Below are 13,387 nucleotides of genomic sequence, written 5' to 3' on the forward strand. Positions count from 1 at the left end.
CGGTGAACAAATATTGTCGATTTCTTATATACATCCACTAGCGTTCGATGGCCTCGCAGATACCAGAGGTTGGTCATTCAGTAGATTCGCTAGCAGGACTGACATCAATGTTACTGTGCAGCATGCTCAAATCCTTGTCGTCGGTGGAGGTCCCTCTGGCAGTTATACTGCCTCGGCCCTTGCCAGGGAAGGCCTCAACGTCGTTTTATTGGAGGCTGCCCAGTTCCCTCGGTAACAGACTTGTCAAAAGTGTTCAGGCATCCCCCTTGACGATTATCATGTAGGTATCACATTGGGGAAAGCCTAATTCCTTCAGTTCGTCATTACCTGAGGTTCATTGATGCGGAGCAGAAATTGGTCGAGATGGGTTTCAAGCACAAGGTACGATCAAAGTGTTCTCGGATAATAGGGCCCAAATGATATATTGTCATTAATAGCCCGGAGCTGCGATAAAGTTTAATCAATTTAAACGGGAAGGATGTGAGTGATAGCAGCAATAGGCCCAAGAGAGTCACACTCACCTGCTTCCAGACACGGACTTCATTGTGCTTGGGCATACTAACAGTTCATGGAACGTAGTATGTACTTGACATCTTTTCCTTCCTTGAAAATCAACGCTCCATTTAGGTGCGCTCGACATTCGACAAGATGTTGCTTGACCACGCAACATCCTGCGGAACAAAGGTGTTTGAACAAACGAGTGTGAAATCCTTCCGCTTCTCCCCAACCGAGTCTTCCAGGCCTGTGGCTGCTGAATGGTTACGTGCTGCAGATGGAAAAACCGGAGTGATTTCATTCGACTATCTTGTTGATGCATCCGGGCGCTCAGGATTGATGTCAACCAAATACTTACACAACCGTCATTTTAACGCATCATTAAAAAACATTGCACTGTGGGGTTATTGGGTGGGAGTCAATACATATGGCACGAATACCCAAAGAGAGGGTGCCCCTTGGTTTGAGACACTGAGAGGTACGCATCGTGTTGTCAATAGTGAGAATGCGTTGATTGAGCCAATGCACACCAGATGAATCCGGCTGGGCTTGGTTTATTCCTCTACACGATGGAACAACTTCCATTGGCGTCGTTATGAATCAAGACATTCATAACGAGAAAGTCCGTGCCTTGAAAGGCAAATCTCTGGAATATCGCTATCGGCTTTCCATAACCCTAGCTCCAACACTAGTCAAGCTCATCGGAACTGGAAAGATGGTACAAAAGGAGACTGCCGGGGGACAACCTGGGCAGCTTGACCTATTGGTAAGATCAGCGTCTGACTTCAGCTACTCCGCTTCGAGCTACGGGGGACCTGGCTTTCGTTTGGTCGGGGACGCTGGTGGTACGAATTTGCATATCTCCCTTGTCTATATGACGAAGCTGATACACGAGTCTTCAGCGTTCATAGATCCATTCTTCTCCTCCGGGATACACCTCGCAATGACCTCCGCATTATCTGCAGCAGTATCTATATGCGCCGCAGTCCGAGGAGATTGTTTAGAAGTCGAAGCAGCTGCATGGCACACGAAGAGGTTTTCTTTGAGTTACACAAGGTCCGTCCATAAGTAGATGGATTTACTCTTGCTGATCAGATTTCCATGTGCAACGTAACCTGTATAGATTCCAGATAGTGGTGATGAGCGCCTATCAACAGATACGAACGACGGATCTTGATATCCTGAGCGATATTGACGAAGATAATTATGATCGAGCATTCGCTGCCATTCGACCAGGTACCACTATCATTGCATGATACGGCCAATATCAAAGATGCTGACTTTTATTGCCACACAGTAATCCAGGGTGCATCGGAGATGGGGAGCCGGTTGAGTGAGAAGGAGCTTCAGAGTGCACTGGAGTTCTGCGGCAAGTGCTTCAATCCCACGTCGCCTGGGCACCTTGCACCCGCTTCGAAAGAAGCTCTTCCAAAATATATGTTCGATGTTACAGCTCCACTCATGGATCCGCACGTTATTGAAAGCATTATCTCGAAGACATTCGACCATACGAATCCGACAGGTGACCAGGACTTCTGTGGACCTGAGGAAGACCTGAAACTCGCTCTGGACCAAATCAACAGCCGAAGAGTTGTGCATCGAGAGTATGCTATCAATAATCTCGAGGCTGAGGACGTGAATGGATTTGTGGTGAGGTTACAAAGAGGACATCTTGGATTGATGCGCACGTAGTTGATTCGGAGGATGATTGGTCAGGTTTGTTGTCAACAGAGTACACGGTGTACATAATTCAAGGTCACGGTGTACCGCAAGTTAAACCACAATAATTGAAAAAGTTCTTGACTCGATCATCATGCATCATGGACTGAAATACGATTCGGCTCATGTCAAGCTCATGTTGAACCTGTTCTGGCAGCACTACAATAAGCCACCTACTGCTAGAAGGCCCAACACAAACCAGCCGTCTATTACGCCCAGTTGAACTGCGTGTCAGTGCAAAGTTCAAACGAACATCCACTGCCAGCATCCCGTTATGTGCTGTCTTATTATCTGCCATATGATCTGCCTGGGGGGAGACTGGTTCAACCAAGCTTTGAAGTTCGTAGCGAGTACGTTGCCAATTTCCGAATCTCCTCAAGGCTTGGCAAAATGGAAATCCATAATGATGATCCCAAGATTTTCCGAGTCGTGATAATGCCACACCAAGCTTTGAAAATCAAAGCATAGCCATAACTTGGGTGGAATTGAACGTGTCCAACATTCTCACCTCTCGTCATCTGGTTGTCCAGATTTGTCGGGCGTCAATGTGCCAGGAGTCTTCAAGTTGCAACACTTTAGGATCTTGGTCTGGGCATGAATGACTCTGACTCTGACAGTCCTCGGTACGGTTTTGATTTATAGCGTGCTTCGTCGTTGACTCGGAGCTGATTCATTTCTTCAAGCTGGATACAGGCCAAGGACTGCCATGCCATGCCAGAAGCGTTCAAGTTCACGCGTTCTATGCTATATCCATCTCATAGGGCGAAATGTTTCCCTGGTTCGCGTTGCCATTGGAATCATGTTTTATTTCATGCCAGAACTCAATACGGTAGGCAATCTACTTGATTGTGACGCTATTTAACATGTCCTGGTGATCATCCAGATATCCAGGTAAATCATTTAAACGACCACCATGCGGCTGTCGGCGCGAGGCCCTTGGCTTTTTGGCTCGGCGATTTTGATAGCGACGAATCATCCTCTGATGACGTACAGCGATCACAGCAACCCAGGATAGAACATCCAAGAAGTTCACCCCTGCGTCTCGCGAGATTTAGAACCTAGCTTGCGAATGTCACATGGTCAATTGAATTGGGAGCCAACTCATATAAAGCATTTTGATGATTGAAGAGCTGATCTTATCTCTCACTTGGCCTTCGAACAGCTGTTCCAAATGATGTTCCCTTCCAAGGCTTTCCTGTCGATCTTCTTTGTCGTGCTGTCCTCTGCCGACGCATCTCCTTTACGCCCTGACGCTGGCAAGGCAACCCTCAGCTTTGCCACCAGGGTGAACGTCAGGGGTGCTGTTAATATCGCTGCCGCCGACAGGGCTCGCGTTCAGGCGATGAAGCAAGCTGGTTCCATGGGCAAGCGTGCTGGCAAGTCCTCTTTCAGCATAGCCAACGCTATCGTTACGTACACTGCCCAAGTTGGTGTCGGTAGCCCTGCCACTGAGTGTAAGATCGACCGTCAGCTAGCTCAGATAACTTCTGATTAGACAGTTTATCAGACACACTCATTATTGATACGGGCAGCTCCAACACCTGGTTAGGTGCAGCCACCTCATACAGTCCCACTAGTACTAGTGCGGATACTGGCAGCACTGTTGTATGCTGTTTCTCATACTCTGTTCATGAAAAGGTGTTTATGACAACACTGTAGTCCGTGTCTTATGGTTCCGGTAGTTTCTCCGGAGAGGAATACACGGACACCGTTCATTTGAGCACTGGTCTGGTCATTGACGAACAATCCATCGGAGTTGCGAGCTACTCGCAAGGCTTCGATGGCGTGGATGGAATTCTTGGAGTCGGACCAGCTGACTTGACGGAGGGTACCGTTTCCAACGTCAACGTTGTCCCCACTGTCACAGACAACCTCTACAGCCAGGGTGTCATCGGCACCAAGGCACTCGGAATCTACTTTGTTCCTGCTGCTGCCTCTGACAGTGTTGGCGAGCTCACCTTTGGCGGGCACGATAGCTCAAAGATAACGAGCCCGGTGACTTACGTGTCTCTCACGACTACGTCACCTGCTAGCGATTACTGGGGCATCGACCAGTCTATTTCCTATGGAGGTTCCACCATTTTGTCTGAGACTGCTGGTATTGTCGACACCGGCACGACTCTCGTTTTCATCGCCTCCAGTAGGACAAGTCATTCATAAATGGGACGTCCCATACTGACTTGGAGAATATTAGATGCGTTCAGCACGTACCAGACTGCCACTGGTGGCGTATTGGATGAGACCACCGGTCTCCTGAAGATAACCTCTAGTCAGTATGCTAAGCTGCAAAGCCTGACCTTCAAGATTGGTGACAGAGCCTACGATCTGACCCCCAACGCCCAAATTTGGCCGCGTTCCCTCAACACGTACCTAGGCGGAAGCAGTGGTGACATCTACCTTATCGTTGCTGATATCGGCAGCGACTCTGGTTCTGGATTGGATTTCATCAACGGTTACGCATTCCTGTTAGTGTTTAAGTAGCTTTGGCTGGTATGAGACTGACGACCTATCACACAGTCAACGCCACTACTCTGTCTTCGACACCACCAACAACCAAGTCGGCTTTGCAACCACCATATACACTGATGATACGAGCAACTGAAATACCTATTTGCTGAATTGATACTCATAACGCACGTGTGTACGTATGTTTTATAGTTGTAGGTGGTTGTTCGAGGTCGATGGGAGCTTTGCGAGTACTGGGGGTGACGTCGAGCATATCGTTCGTTGTAAAAATATAACTTTTCAATGCGCTAAAACTCCAAGTTGCCAGATCAACTGCACAGCTTCTAGTTTGGACTTGGTTTGAACCGTACTTGAGTCATCATGTGACCGGTAATTCCCAAAAGAAACATGAAACGTAATGTTATGCCGCTTCAACAAGCTGCCTACTCCCGATACGCAAGAAAATAAAGGTGAACAGTACTTACTGATCCAATCGATCATGCGTATGAGTGTAATGCTGGGCTCGTTCCGTCATGATGATACGTGCAGCAGTAAATTTTCATCCTTTCAACTTTCAAGACCTGTATTGCATCGAGCGCTGACAGGCCATACTAAATCTAGTATCGTCATACATGCAGTGCAGAGAACTGACCACGGAATCTTCATGTATGGACATGTTTGGTGTGATCTGAATCAATATCCTGTACACCGTCTCTACAACAAGCATAGGATTTCTCTTCTCTTCTCTCTCTTATCCTCCCTTCGCAGGGCTTATCCAAATTCCATCAGATCCCTCAAATCGAATTCCAAGCTTGAATAATCGATCTAGCAATGAGCCGCCAGCCGATCTCGCGTCACACCTTCACCGCGCTTAATAGCACTTTCATCGTCGACGGCGAGTACCAGTTCGTCAAGGAGCTTGGTCAGGGCGCGTACGGTTGTGTCGTTGCTGCCCGTCACCGCCGATCAGGCGAGGGATGCGCGATCAAGAAGATCACGAACATTAATACCAAAGTGCTTATTTCTGCTTGTTCACTGCGCACCAGGCTAAACAGGCGCTGTATCATAGAGGATCCTCACCAAGCGGTGCTTGAGAGAGATTAGGTGCGTTGTGCAGTCAAGTACATCCCGAGTATGACGCTGATCATAGCATGAATCAGATTGTTACATCATTTCAGGGGACACAAGAACGTACGCCAACCATATGTGCATTAGGCCTACATTTCACACATTCCTTTACAGATAACATGTCTATACGACATGGATATCGTCTTTCAATCTAGCGGGAATTTTGACGAAGTCTATCTCTATGTCTGTTCGCCTCATTATTCGCCTCTGGTCCCACTGATCCCTACATTAGGAAGAATTGATGGAGGCTGATCTTCATGCCATCGTGCGTCCTTTCCCACTCTTGACTGATCTGACACTCAAAACCCGACGGCGCTTGCATACAGATCCGGTCTGGACAACCGCTCACCGACGCACACTTCCAGTCCTTCCTTTACCAGACGCTCTGCGGGCTTAAATACATTCACAGTGCCAACGTACTCCACCGCGATCTCAAGCCCGGAAATCTTCTTGTCAATGCAGATTGTGAGCTCAAAATATGCGACTTTGGCTTGGCTAGAGGGTGCGCGTGCTCCTCGCTAGTATATTTGCACTCCAGAGACTAAATTAACGTTGTATTTAGCTTTACCCCCGGTGGTGGCACGAGCAAGAGCGCCGGAAACCAGGGTTTCATGACTGAGTACGTCGCAACGCGATGGTACCGTGCGCCAGAAATTATGCTTAGCTTCGCGAATTATGTGTGTGCCACTTTCCTTTCTTGTCTATCACTTCGGCATTCTTTCTTGTAGCCGGTTTTACACTAGCTAACCTCAATGTCTATAGACAACGGCCATTGATGTCTGGTCTGTCGGCTGCATTCTTGCCGAGCTCTTGGGTGGCAAGCCGATTTTCAAAGGACGAGAGTAGGTTCATTCCTACTCCATTACGGGCAATTTGCGCATGCATCGAATCGATGAATTGATACTGACCATCGATCATTTGCATAGCTATGTTGACCAACTGAACCAAATTCTTCACTACCTCGGCACGCCCTCTGAGGACACCCTTCGCCGTGTCGGATCTCCAAGGGTATGTGCTCTGTCAAGTCATCAATATACCTAACTCACTCGAATCACAGGCTCAAGATTACATCCGCTCTCTCCCCATCAAGCCACGCGTACCTTTCCAGACACTCTACCCGCACGCCAACCCACTCGCCATCGATCTCTTGCAGCAGATGCTCTGCTTCGACCCTGCCAAGCGCATCAGCTGCGAGGCTGCGCTCAACCACCCGTATCTGCAGGTGTGGCACGATCCCGCCGATGAGCCGGTCTGCGATGCCGTAAGTTTAATTTCTCGTTTCGAAGGACCAGGATGCTCAAACTAGGTTGACGCACTCAGAAATTTGACTTCTCGTTTGAGGAGGAGGACTCTATCGAGGGGATGAAGAGGCTCATTGTCGAGGAGGTCCAATCGTTCCGTGCTGAGGTACGCGCCCAGGCGAGGGCCACGGGCCAGATCAAGAGACAAGACAGGTCAGCATCATCCTGGCGCTTCTTTTATCTCCCTCGTTACGAACCTGATCATTAAACCATCTTAGCCTGCCCATTCCCTCTCGGGACGAGATTATCAGCTCGCCGGTCCAGGAGTACGGCCCTGTACACGGTGCAACGTCTGGCTACACGGCGCCGTCCCAGCGCGCGCCGTCGCCTATCATGGATGACCCTAGCGATGCGCTTGAGAAGGAGCTTGCGGGAACGCATATTGGGAGGCGATGATTATTCACCGGCACCAGCCAGTTGGTTTGAACATGATTCTTACTTCACGTGTGTTCTTGAACGTTGTGATTGTTTGTTAGAACTCGTAATGATGTACTACGGAAATGGAGGAAGTAATTTGGAAAATGCAGGGGTGCTATATACATACATACATACCGTACTGGTGTTTGAATCGTTTGTTGTACTGAGACCAAGATAGAGTTTGTCCCGTAAAGTTGCACCGGACAAACAACCCCGCACTTCTAAATCCCCGACTCGGCCGACAAAGTTATTCAGTACTCAGTGAGTATTGGTTTCCCTTTCTTTGTTGACACCGTACTCGGGCTTCTTTTGACAATACCACTCGAATCCTGGCTTCTCATGCCTTCTGATCCGCTCGCCTAGCCTGAGCGTCACCGGTGTCACCAAACACTTTGTTTGACAAGCCGTCTGAGGTCAGGACGAAGCAAGAGCTGATATGATCACTACAGAGTGCGAATGAGGTAATAAGTTCTCGCGCTTGCAGATTCTCTTGTAGGTGCCTAGACGTTTTCATCTGACATAACCCTCTCTCTACCGGGGATAGAGTCTGTCCCTTAATTTTGTGTAAAGTTGCACCGGACAAACAACCCCGCACTTCTAAGCTGAAATAAACTTGGATCACGCAGTCGACAATCACTGGGGCCTTGAGCTTGAGCTCGAGATCTGAGAGCTGGCAAGTATTGGCAGTGTCGCGGATCGAACCGGCTAGAGATCCATGTGCTCGCCTGTGTGTAAATTTGGGTGTGTCTCCTTCCGCCCAAAGCCCTAGATTGTTGCCAAAGTCTCCGGCTTGGCTTAATTGCTGCTCATATATAGGTACAGACACTGCAGGTGGCCATCTTTGTTCATTATAACTTATATCCTCATTCGCCCCATTACCAAGTGATTGAAACTGGTGGGTGCCCAGTGCTTCTGGTCACTGCGCATACTGACGTGTTCAAAGAACATCATGTCGCTTTTCCTCTGTGTTGACTGTGGTGGATCCAAGACGTCTGCTGTCATTACAGACAGATCTGGCACGATACTCGGGCGCGCCCTGGGAGGCCCATCTAACTTTGCGTACATGTCTGCGTCGGCATTTACAGATGCTGTTCGCGTGGCAGTATCTAATGCATTGAAGACCTGCGTCTCTCCACCATCTATCGACCCTATTCCCCTCCCTCCCAACACTGAGATGTTCGCATCCGCATGGTTCGGTATATCCGGCGTTGATTCCCTAGCTGCAGTCGCCAATGCCTCAACAGCGCTCTCCGCTCTCCTCGGGATACCCCTGGGTCCGCGGTTGGTCGTAGCCAATGATACACATCTCCTTGCTGCCCCGCTTCGGCTTCATCCTGATATCAAGCATGCTGTTGCTGCGATAGGCGGCACAGGATCCTGCGTCGTTTCATTTCAGCACCAGCCCTCGGGCATGCTGAGTGAACTTGCGCGGACTGGCGGGTGGGGATGGATTCTAGGAGATGAAGGGGGAGGATTTCACGTGGGCCGCGAGACCATGCGTCAGATGATGTACGATACTGCGCGTTCGTCGCTGGGGATGGAGCCAGTTACCCCCTAGTAGCCTCAAAGCGAAGGTGCTTGAAAGCTTTGGGATCCACGGGGTAGAGAATGCCCCAGAGGTGCTGCCGGTGGTGCACTTGCCCGAGCCGAGTACAGCAGAGGCAGCTGCCACTGTTCCATCGTACCTCCTCGTTGCGCGCGAGAAACGGTTAAGCCAGCTTGCGCCACTCGTTTTTGAGGCTGCGTTCAAGGACAAGGACCCCTTCGCGTTGAATGTGTTGAAGGTCTGTGCTGAGGGACTTGCGGATCAGATCGCCATGCTTTGCCGTGAGCCTGGAGAGGGTCCGAATTTGAAACCAAGAGCAGTGGAAGCAAATAAGGCCGTGTTATGTTTTGGAGGGAGTTTAGTTGGCATTGAGGATTATAGGGCGTTGGTACGTGAGGCATTGGCGAAGAAGGGACATGTCTTTAGATATGTGGAGTTCGTTGACGACGCTGCGGCTGTAGGAGCGGTAGGGCTAGCGTCTTTGGGGAGGACATGAGTCTCTGTCTGCTCGCTAGCTATGGAATTTGTTACTCGAGTGTAGTTGAGTCGAAGGTAATACCTGCCCTAAATATTTCCACGGTCCCCATACAAAAACCACCTTGAGTTTTCTCTTTTTCTCCTTTGTGCGGCGACACGGCCAGACCTTCCCCATGTTGCTCATAGCTGCCCATAATCCACGCGGCTGTTTGAGTGTCAGGCCGTGTCCTGAATAATTGGACGTCTTAGTACCCATTATCGCGTCATCCGACTTTTCTGGAGAAGCGACGGGTCGGTGGTTCATACATATCCATGTTTGTATATCATCTATTATGGAAGCATAGCAGTGCCCATGTGCCGAAACCTTACCAGTGAGCACTATCAGCTAGTTTTTCGGAGTCGAGATATAGATCATAGGGTGACTATCCGTATGCTCGATCATTGGAATAGACAGCAGTTAAGGAAGCTTTGTTGTGCTACGATGTCATGATAACTAGGTGGATAACTCAATTTGAACTCCCACCACCAACACGCGTTTTTCATTGATTCATCACATGGTATTGACAATGAGCCCTTCTTATTATAGTGTTCCGCGAGGTAACTCAATTCATTTCTGATAGGAACTCAGCACGGTTGTGGGACACGCTGAGAGTAATACTATTGGTTATAACTTATCACAACTTCGGACGGCCGCTGGTGTGAATATCTCACTCAACTCTACTTCAAATCATATTCTACTTGACCACATCATTGTATATGTACACTTGTGATACTAGGGGTCGGCGTTGCCGACGTGGACCTTGCTCACATTCCGTCTTTTTCTAGCTCTATCGTGCTCGTTTAGTCTGGCTTCGTCCCAGGATTTCTTCTGACATCACTATATAGCTACTACTGCATTGTTTCTTTCAGTGTACTGCACTATGGTACCTTGTTTTCTGTCAGACTGTCTGTCCTCGAGAAACGCTTTTTCGTTTCCTCCGCGAGTCGCTCAATCCTGTTATCTTCTATCCGAAGGTCTTCGTTTGGATGTTGAAGGAATAGATCATTGTCGAAGTCTCTGAGAAGACGTATGCATTCTCGGCCGTGACTTCTGGATAGTGCGACGTATGCATTGAAGGGAGATAGGCGAAAACATGTCGTTCTTCCAATGTCCACTAAATCGTGATCAATCGTCTGTCCTTGTGCTTTAAAGTCGGTAAATGCGTAAGCTGGTGTTACAGGGAGTTGACGCCGCGTGGTTCTTGTAGAAGGACCTGTGCCCATGGAAAATTTAATTTCGCAAGGTAACACTGGTATGTGCTGAGGCAGAAGTCCGTGCAATGGCGGTAAATCGCAGAAGTCGAGGTGAATGATAACAAATGCAGGGGGATAATGCAAGAATGCTCTCTTTGCTTCCACAGCGTTGCTCCCAATCTTTGGCTCTCTGGGATCCAGAACGATATCAGTAATTCTCAGTCTATACTCACTGAAAATGAAAGCACATTGATTGTCTGACATCAGTAAATCAACCCTAAGTTGATATGACCGGGTAGTGCTGACAAATAGAACTCATTATGATGCATCTAGATTTAGAATTGCACATTATTATCCTTGTGCAACATATATACGAGAGAATATATGACTTTGCTAGGAAGATTTCATTTTGACACACCTCTTATAAGTATGCAACATATGTATGAAAGACTGCATGACTATGCTAGGTAAATCTCATTTTGTTATGCATTTTATAAGTAGATATCAATGTGACAAGTGACCAGGCAGAGCTGACAAATTGGACTCATTATGATGCATCTAGATCTAGAATTGCAAGTCATTATCTTTGTGCAACATATATACGAGGGAATATATGACTTTGCTAGGAAGATTTCATTTTGACACACATCTTATAAGTATGCAACATATGTATGAAAGAATACATGACTATGCTATGTATATCTCATTTTGATATATATCTTATAAGTAGATATCAATGTGACTAGTAACCTCCATAGACTGCAATCAGCTGGCTGTAGATCATCAAATTTATAGCATGTCGCAACACTTTGTTCAGGTTAGCTATATGCCTGCGAAAACCGCAATTGTGACGATGAATTGACAATGTCTTATAATGCGATGGCCAGGCGCCATCAGAAATCAACGAGGATATAATTTTCATATGTAATGACAATTTTACGACAATTAAAATACAGTATGACAATAAATTGCACTTGGTGATTGAGATTTAAGTGGTAGCACCTAGTATCGAACGCAACTGGTTGAGACCGCAGTGATGTGCAAATTACCTTGGAAATAAGCTGGCGTGCAGGGCGACCGATCACATAGTACTAGATCACCTCAATCTTGATATGAAGGCTGAAAGTTTCGATACTATTTCATGATGGGTACTGCCGAGCGAATGGTAATTGACTATCAGAGACATAGAGAAGTAGCACAATTGACATAGATCCAATCTGACGTACAACTAGCTTAAATAGAAAAATATCGATACAACGTTAAAGAAATGTCCCAAACTACGATCAGGGAGGAGTCAGGGCTACAAACCGATAACACAACTACAATCGAGAAGATTACATCAGTAAAGAGACATTGGAAGAGGCATATGAAGATGAAAACCAATCATCAGACCAATCATTGTTATGTCCATACGTCACAGCACTCCCAGAAGAACCTGCAGAAATCTTAGTATGAGAACAGAAGCAAGGGCTGCACGCTCACCATCAGACTCGGTGCCCTCGGACTCAGCAATGCGTGATAGGGCTTCAGACAGCATATCCACTTCTGTCTGTGCGCGGTGCTTCTTCAGGTCCAGAATATGAATATCGGACCTAAGCTGGTCCAGACTTTTGGACTCTTTGGCTTTGAAGCCGTGCCTGTTATTGAGGTACGGGGGCTTGCTCTCTGCAAGAGACGCGTTCACATATGTACGATATGTGATGTGATCCACCCAAGCTTTCAGAAAACGTGGCAGGGAAAGAAATATATCTTTGGACTACATAGCATCAGAATACAAGGTCCCGTAGCATAGTGATAGCACTCACGATCGGGGAGTATTCGATTTCTAGAGTCTGTGGAAAATCAATTTTGCGGCTGACATTAGATTCAACTTTCGTAGTAGTGTCTTGGAAAGACGACGACGCGAGGAGCCATGCTTTGCACTTTTCTGTGATGTGACTCGAAGGCTGGAAGCAGCCCAATCTAACCAAGCTAGGCGCCGAGCGTGCTCCCGCGTTCTCGACAGCGTTCACTGTGACCGGCTGCTTTAGACCAACTAAAAACAAAATTAAGTGTTGTCACTATCCTTTGAACAGTTTTACTTACGTGTGTGAGCGTCTGGGTGAGACCTAGTCTCCAGCTCTTCGCACGCATTAGAAATAGCATTGCTAAACAACGAGACTTCCATCTGGGCTCGGAGCATTCTGTCCTGCATCAGACATCGTCCTCCTCCCGCAAATAATATTATATGCTCTTCTTGCTGGAGTATCTCCTGCATCGCGACCTCCTTAAGGCTCACATCAAGGAAAGCCATAAGATCGTGGGAGTCGACCCAACCAAACAGCACTGAAGCTGTGACAAGGAGGGAGTCTGGAAGCTGGAGGAAAAGTCAGAAAAAATATAAGAAGGTTGTGAGCGTACTAACGTCGGCACGTCCCTGTTTCTGGAGCCATGCCACGAGGGCCGCCTCGCTCTGGTCATTTCCAAGAAAGTGACATTTCGGATGTCTATCCCATGTAGAAAGAAAACGTGAACAAATATCGAACATATTGAAGTGGAAGAAAAGAGACTCGCAGGGCGTTCTCACGATTGTTCGATACTTGCACAACCTATACAGAAGATTGGGAAAGGATGGCCACTGATGGCC

General features: G+C 47.7%; 6 protein-coding genes across 6 annotated transcripts; 4 read left to right on the forward strand and 2 right to left on the reverse strand.

Annotated features, from left to right (window-relative positions):
- Positions 1-47: 47 nt before the first annotated feature.
- Positions 48-2,289, forward strand: F5891DRAFT_1277977 (uncharacterized protein; the record flags this gene model as incomplete). Its single annotated transcript, XM_041370301.1, has 10 exons — positions 48-68; positions 122-231; positions 285-381; positions 438-480; positions 532-578; positions 628-973; positions 1,029-1,340; positions 1,398-1,551; positions 1,619-1,731; positions 1,793-2,289. The coding sequence occupies 10 exons, from the start codon at positions 48-50 to the stop codon at positions 2,185-2,187; spliced, it is 1,638 nt and encodes a 545-aa protein (XP_041226624.1). The 3' UTR covers positions 2,188-2,289.
- A 1,096-nt stretch (positions 2,290-3,385) lies between these two features.
- Positions 3,386-4,816, forward strand: F5891DRAFT_1128301 (acid protease; the record flags this gene model as incomplete). Its single annotated transcript, XM_041364268.1, has 5 exons — positions 3,386-3,668; positions 3,722-3,819; positions 3,874-4,354; positions 4,409-4,679; positions 4,732-4,816. The coding sequence occupies 5 exons, from the start codon at positions 3,386-3,388 to the stop codon at positions 4,814-4,816; spliced, it is 1,218 nt and encodes a 405-aa protein (XP_041226625.1).
- Positions 4,817-5,339: 523 nt separating this feature from the next.
- On the forward strand, positions 5,340-7,976 carry F5891DRAFT_1172882 (kinase-like domain-containing protein). Its single transcript, XM_041365610.1, has 12 exons — positions 5,340-5,673; positions 5,729-5,763; positions 5,820-5,850; positions 5,902-5,970; positions 6,020-6,052; positions 6,114-6,289; positions 6,350-6,464; positions 6,550-6,629; positions 6,714-6,795; positions 6,845-7,048; positions 7,108-7,241; positions 7,307-7,976. Exons 1-12 carry the CDS (start codon positions 5,491-5,493, stop codon positions 7,482-7,484), a joined length of 1,320 nt encoding a protein of 439 aa, XP_041226626.1. The 5' UTR covers positions 5,340-5,490; the 3' UTR covers positions 7,485-7,976.
- A 131-nt stretch (positions 7,977-8,107) lies between these two features.
- On the forward strand, positions 8,108-9,692 carry F5891DRAFT_1031406 (uncharacterized protein). The gene is made up of 3 exons (XM_041361602.1): positions 8,108-8,400; positions 8,449-9,051; positions 9,080-9,692. Exons 2-3 carry the CDS (start codon positions 8,455-8,457, stop codon positions 9,545-9,547), a joined length of 1,065 nt encoding a protein of 354 aa, XP_041226627.1. The 5' UTR covers positions 8,108-8,400; positions 8,449-8,454; the 3' UTR covers positions 9,548-9,692.
- A 607-nt stretch (positions 9,693-10,299) lies between these two features.
- F5891DRAFT_1031410 (uncharacterized protein) lies at positions 10,300-10,951 on the reverse strand. Its single transcript, XM_041361603.1, has one exon. It carries the CDS (start codon positions 10,789-10,791, stop codon positions 10,447-10,449), a length of 345 nt encoding a protein of 114 aa, XP_041226628.1. The 5' UTR covers positions 10,792-10,951; the 3' UTR covers positions 10,300-10,446.
- A 1,144-nt stretch (positions 10,952-12,095) lies between these two features.
- Positions 12,096-13,288, reverse strand: F5891DRAFT_1188177 (uncharacterized protein; the record flags this gene model as incomplete). The annotated part of the gene is made up of 5 exons (XM_041366963.1): positions 12,096-12,196; positions 12,244-12,517; positions 12,567-12,796; positions 12,847-13,117; positions 13,166-13,288. The coding sequence occupies 5 exons, from the start codon at positions 13,286-13,288 to the stop codon at positions 12,096-12,098; spliced, it is 999 nt and encodes a 332-aa protein (XP_041226629.1).
- Between the last annotated feature and the right edge of the window lie 99 nt (positions 13,289-13,387).

This window comes from Suillus fuscotomentosus (assembly GCF_016647785.1).
Source record: "Suillus fuscotomentosus strain FC203 chromosome Unknown F5891scaffold_24, whole genome shotgun sequence".
NCBI classification, from domain to species: Eukaryota; Fungi; Basidiomycota; class Agaricomycetes; order Boletales; family Suillaceae; genus Suillus; species Suillus fuscotomentosus.

Excerpts from the sequence above, each read along its gene's own strand:
- F5891DRAFT_1172882 (XM_041365610.1), top strand. The coding sequence starts at position 5,491 with ATGAGCCGCCAGCCGATCTCGCGTCACACCTTCACCGCGCTTAATAGC. Across the intron at positions 6,465-6,549 it reads TGCTTAGCTTCGCGAATTAT|ACAACGGCCATTGATGTCTG; the intron begins GTGTGTGCCACT and ends CAATGTCTATAG. Across the intron at positions 7,242-7,306 it reads CAGATCAAGAGACAAGACAG|CCTGCCCATTCCCTCTCGGG; the intron begins GTCAGCATCATC and ends AAACCATCTTAG.
- F5891DRAFT_1031410 (XM_041361603.1), bottom strand. The coding sequence starts at position 10,791 with ATGGGCACAGGTCCTTCTACAAGAACCACGCGGCGTCAACTCCCTGTA.
- F5891DRAFT_1031406 (XM_041361602.1), top strand. The coding sequence starts at position 8,455 with ATGTCGCTTTTCCTCTGTGTTGACTGTGGTGGATCCAAGACGTCTGCT. Across the intron at positions 9,052-9,079 it reads CGTCGCTGGGGATGGAGCCA|GTGCTTGAAAGCTTTGGGAT; the intron begins GTTACCCCCTAG and ends CTCAAAGCGAAG.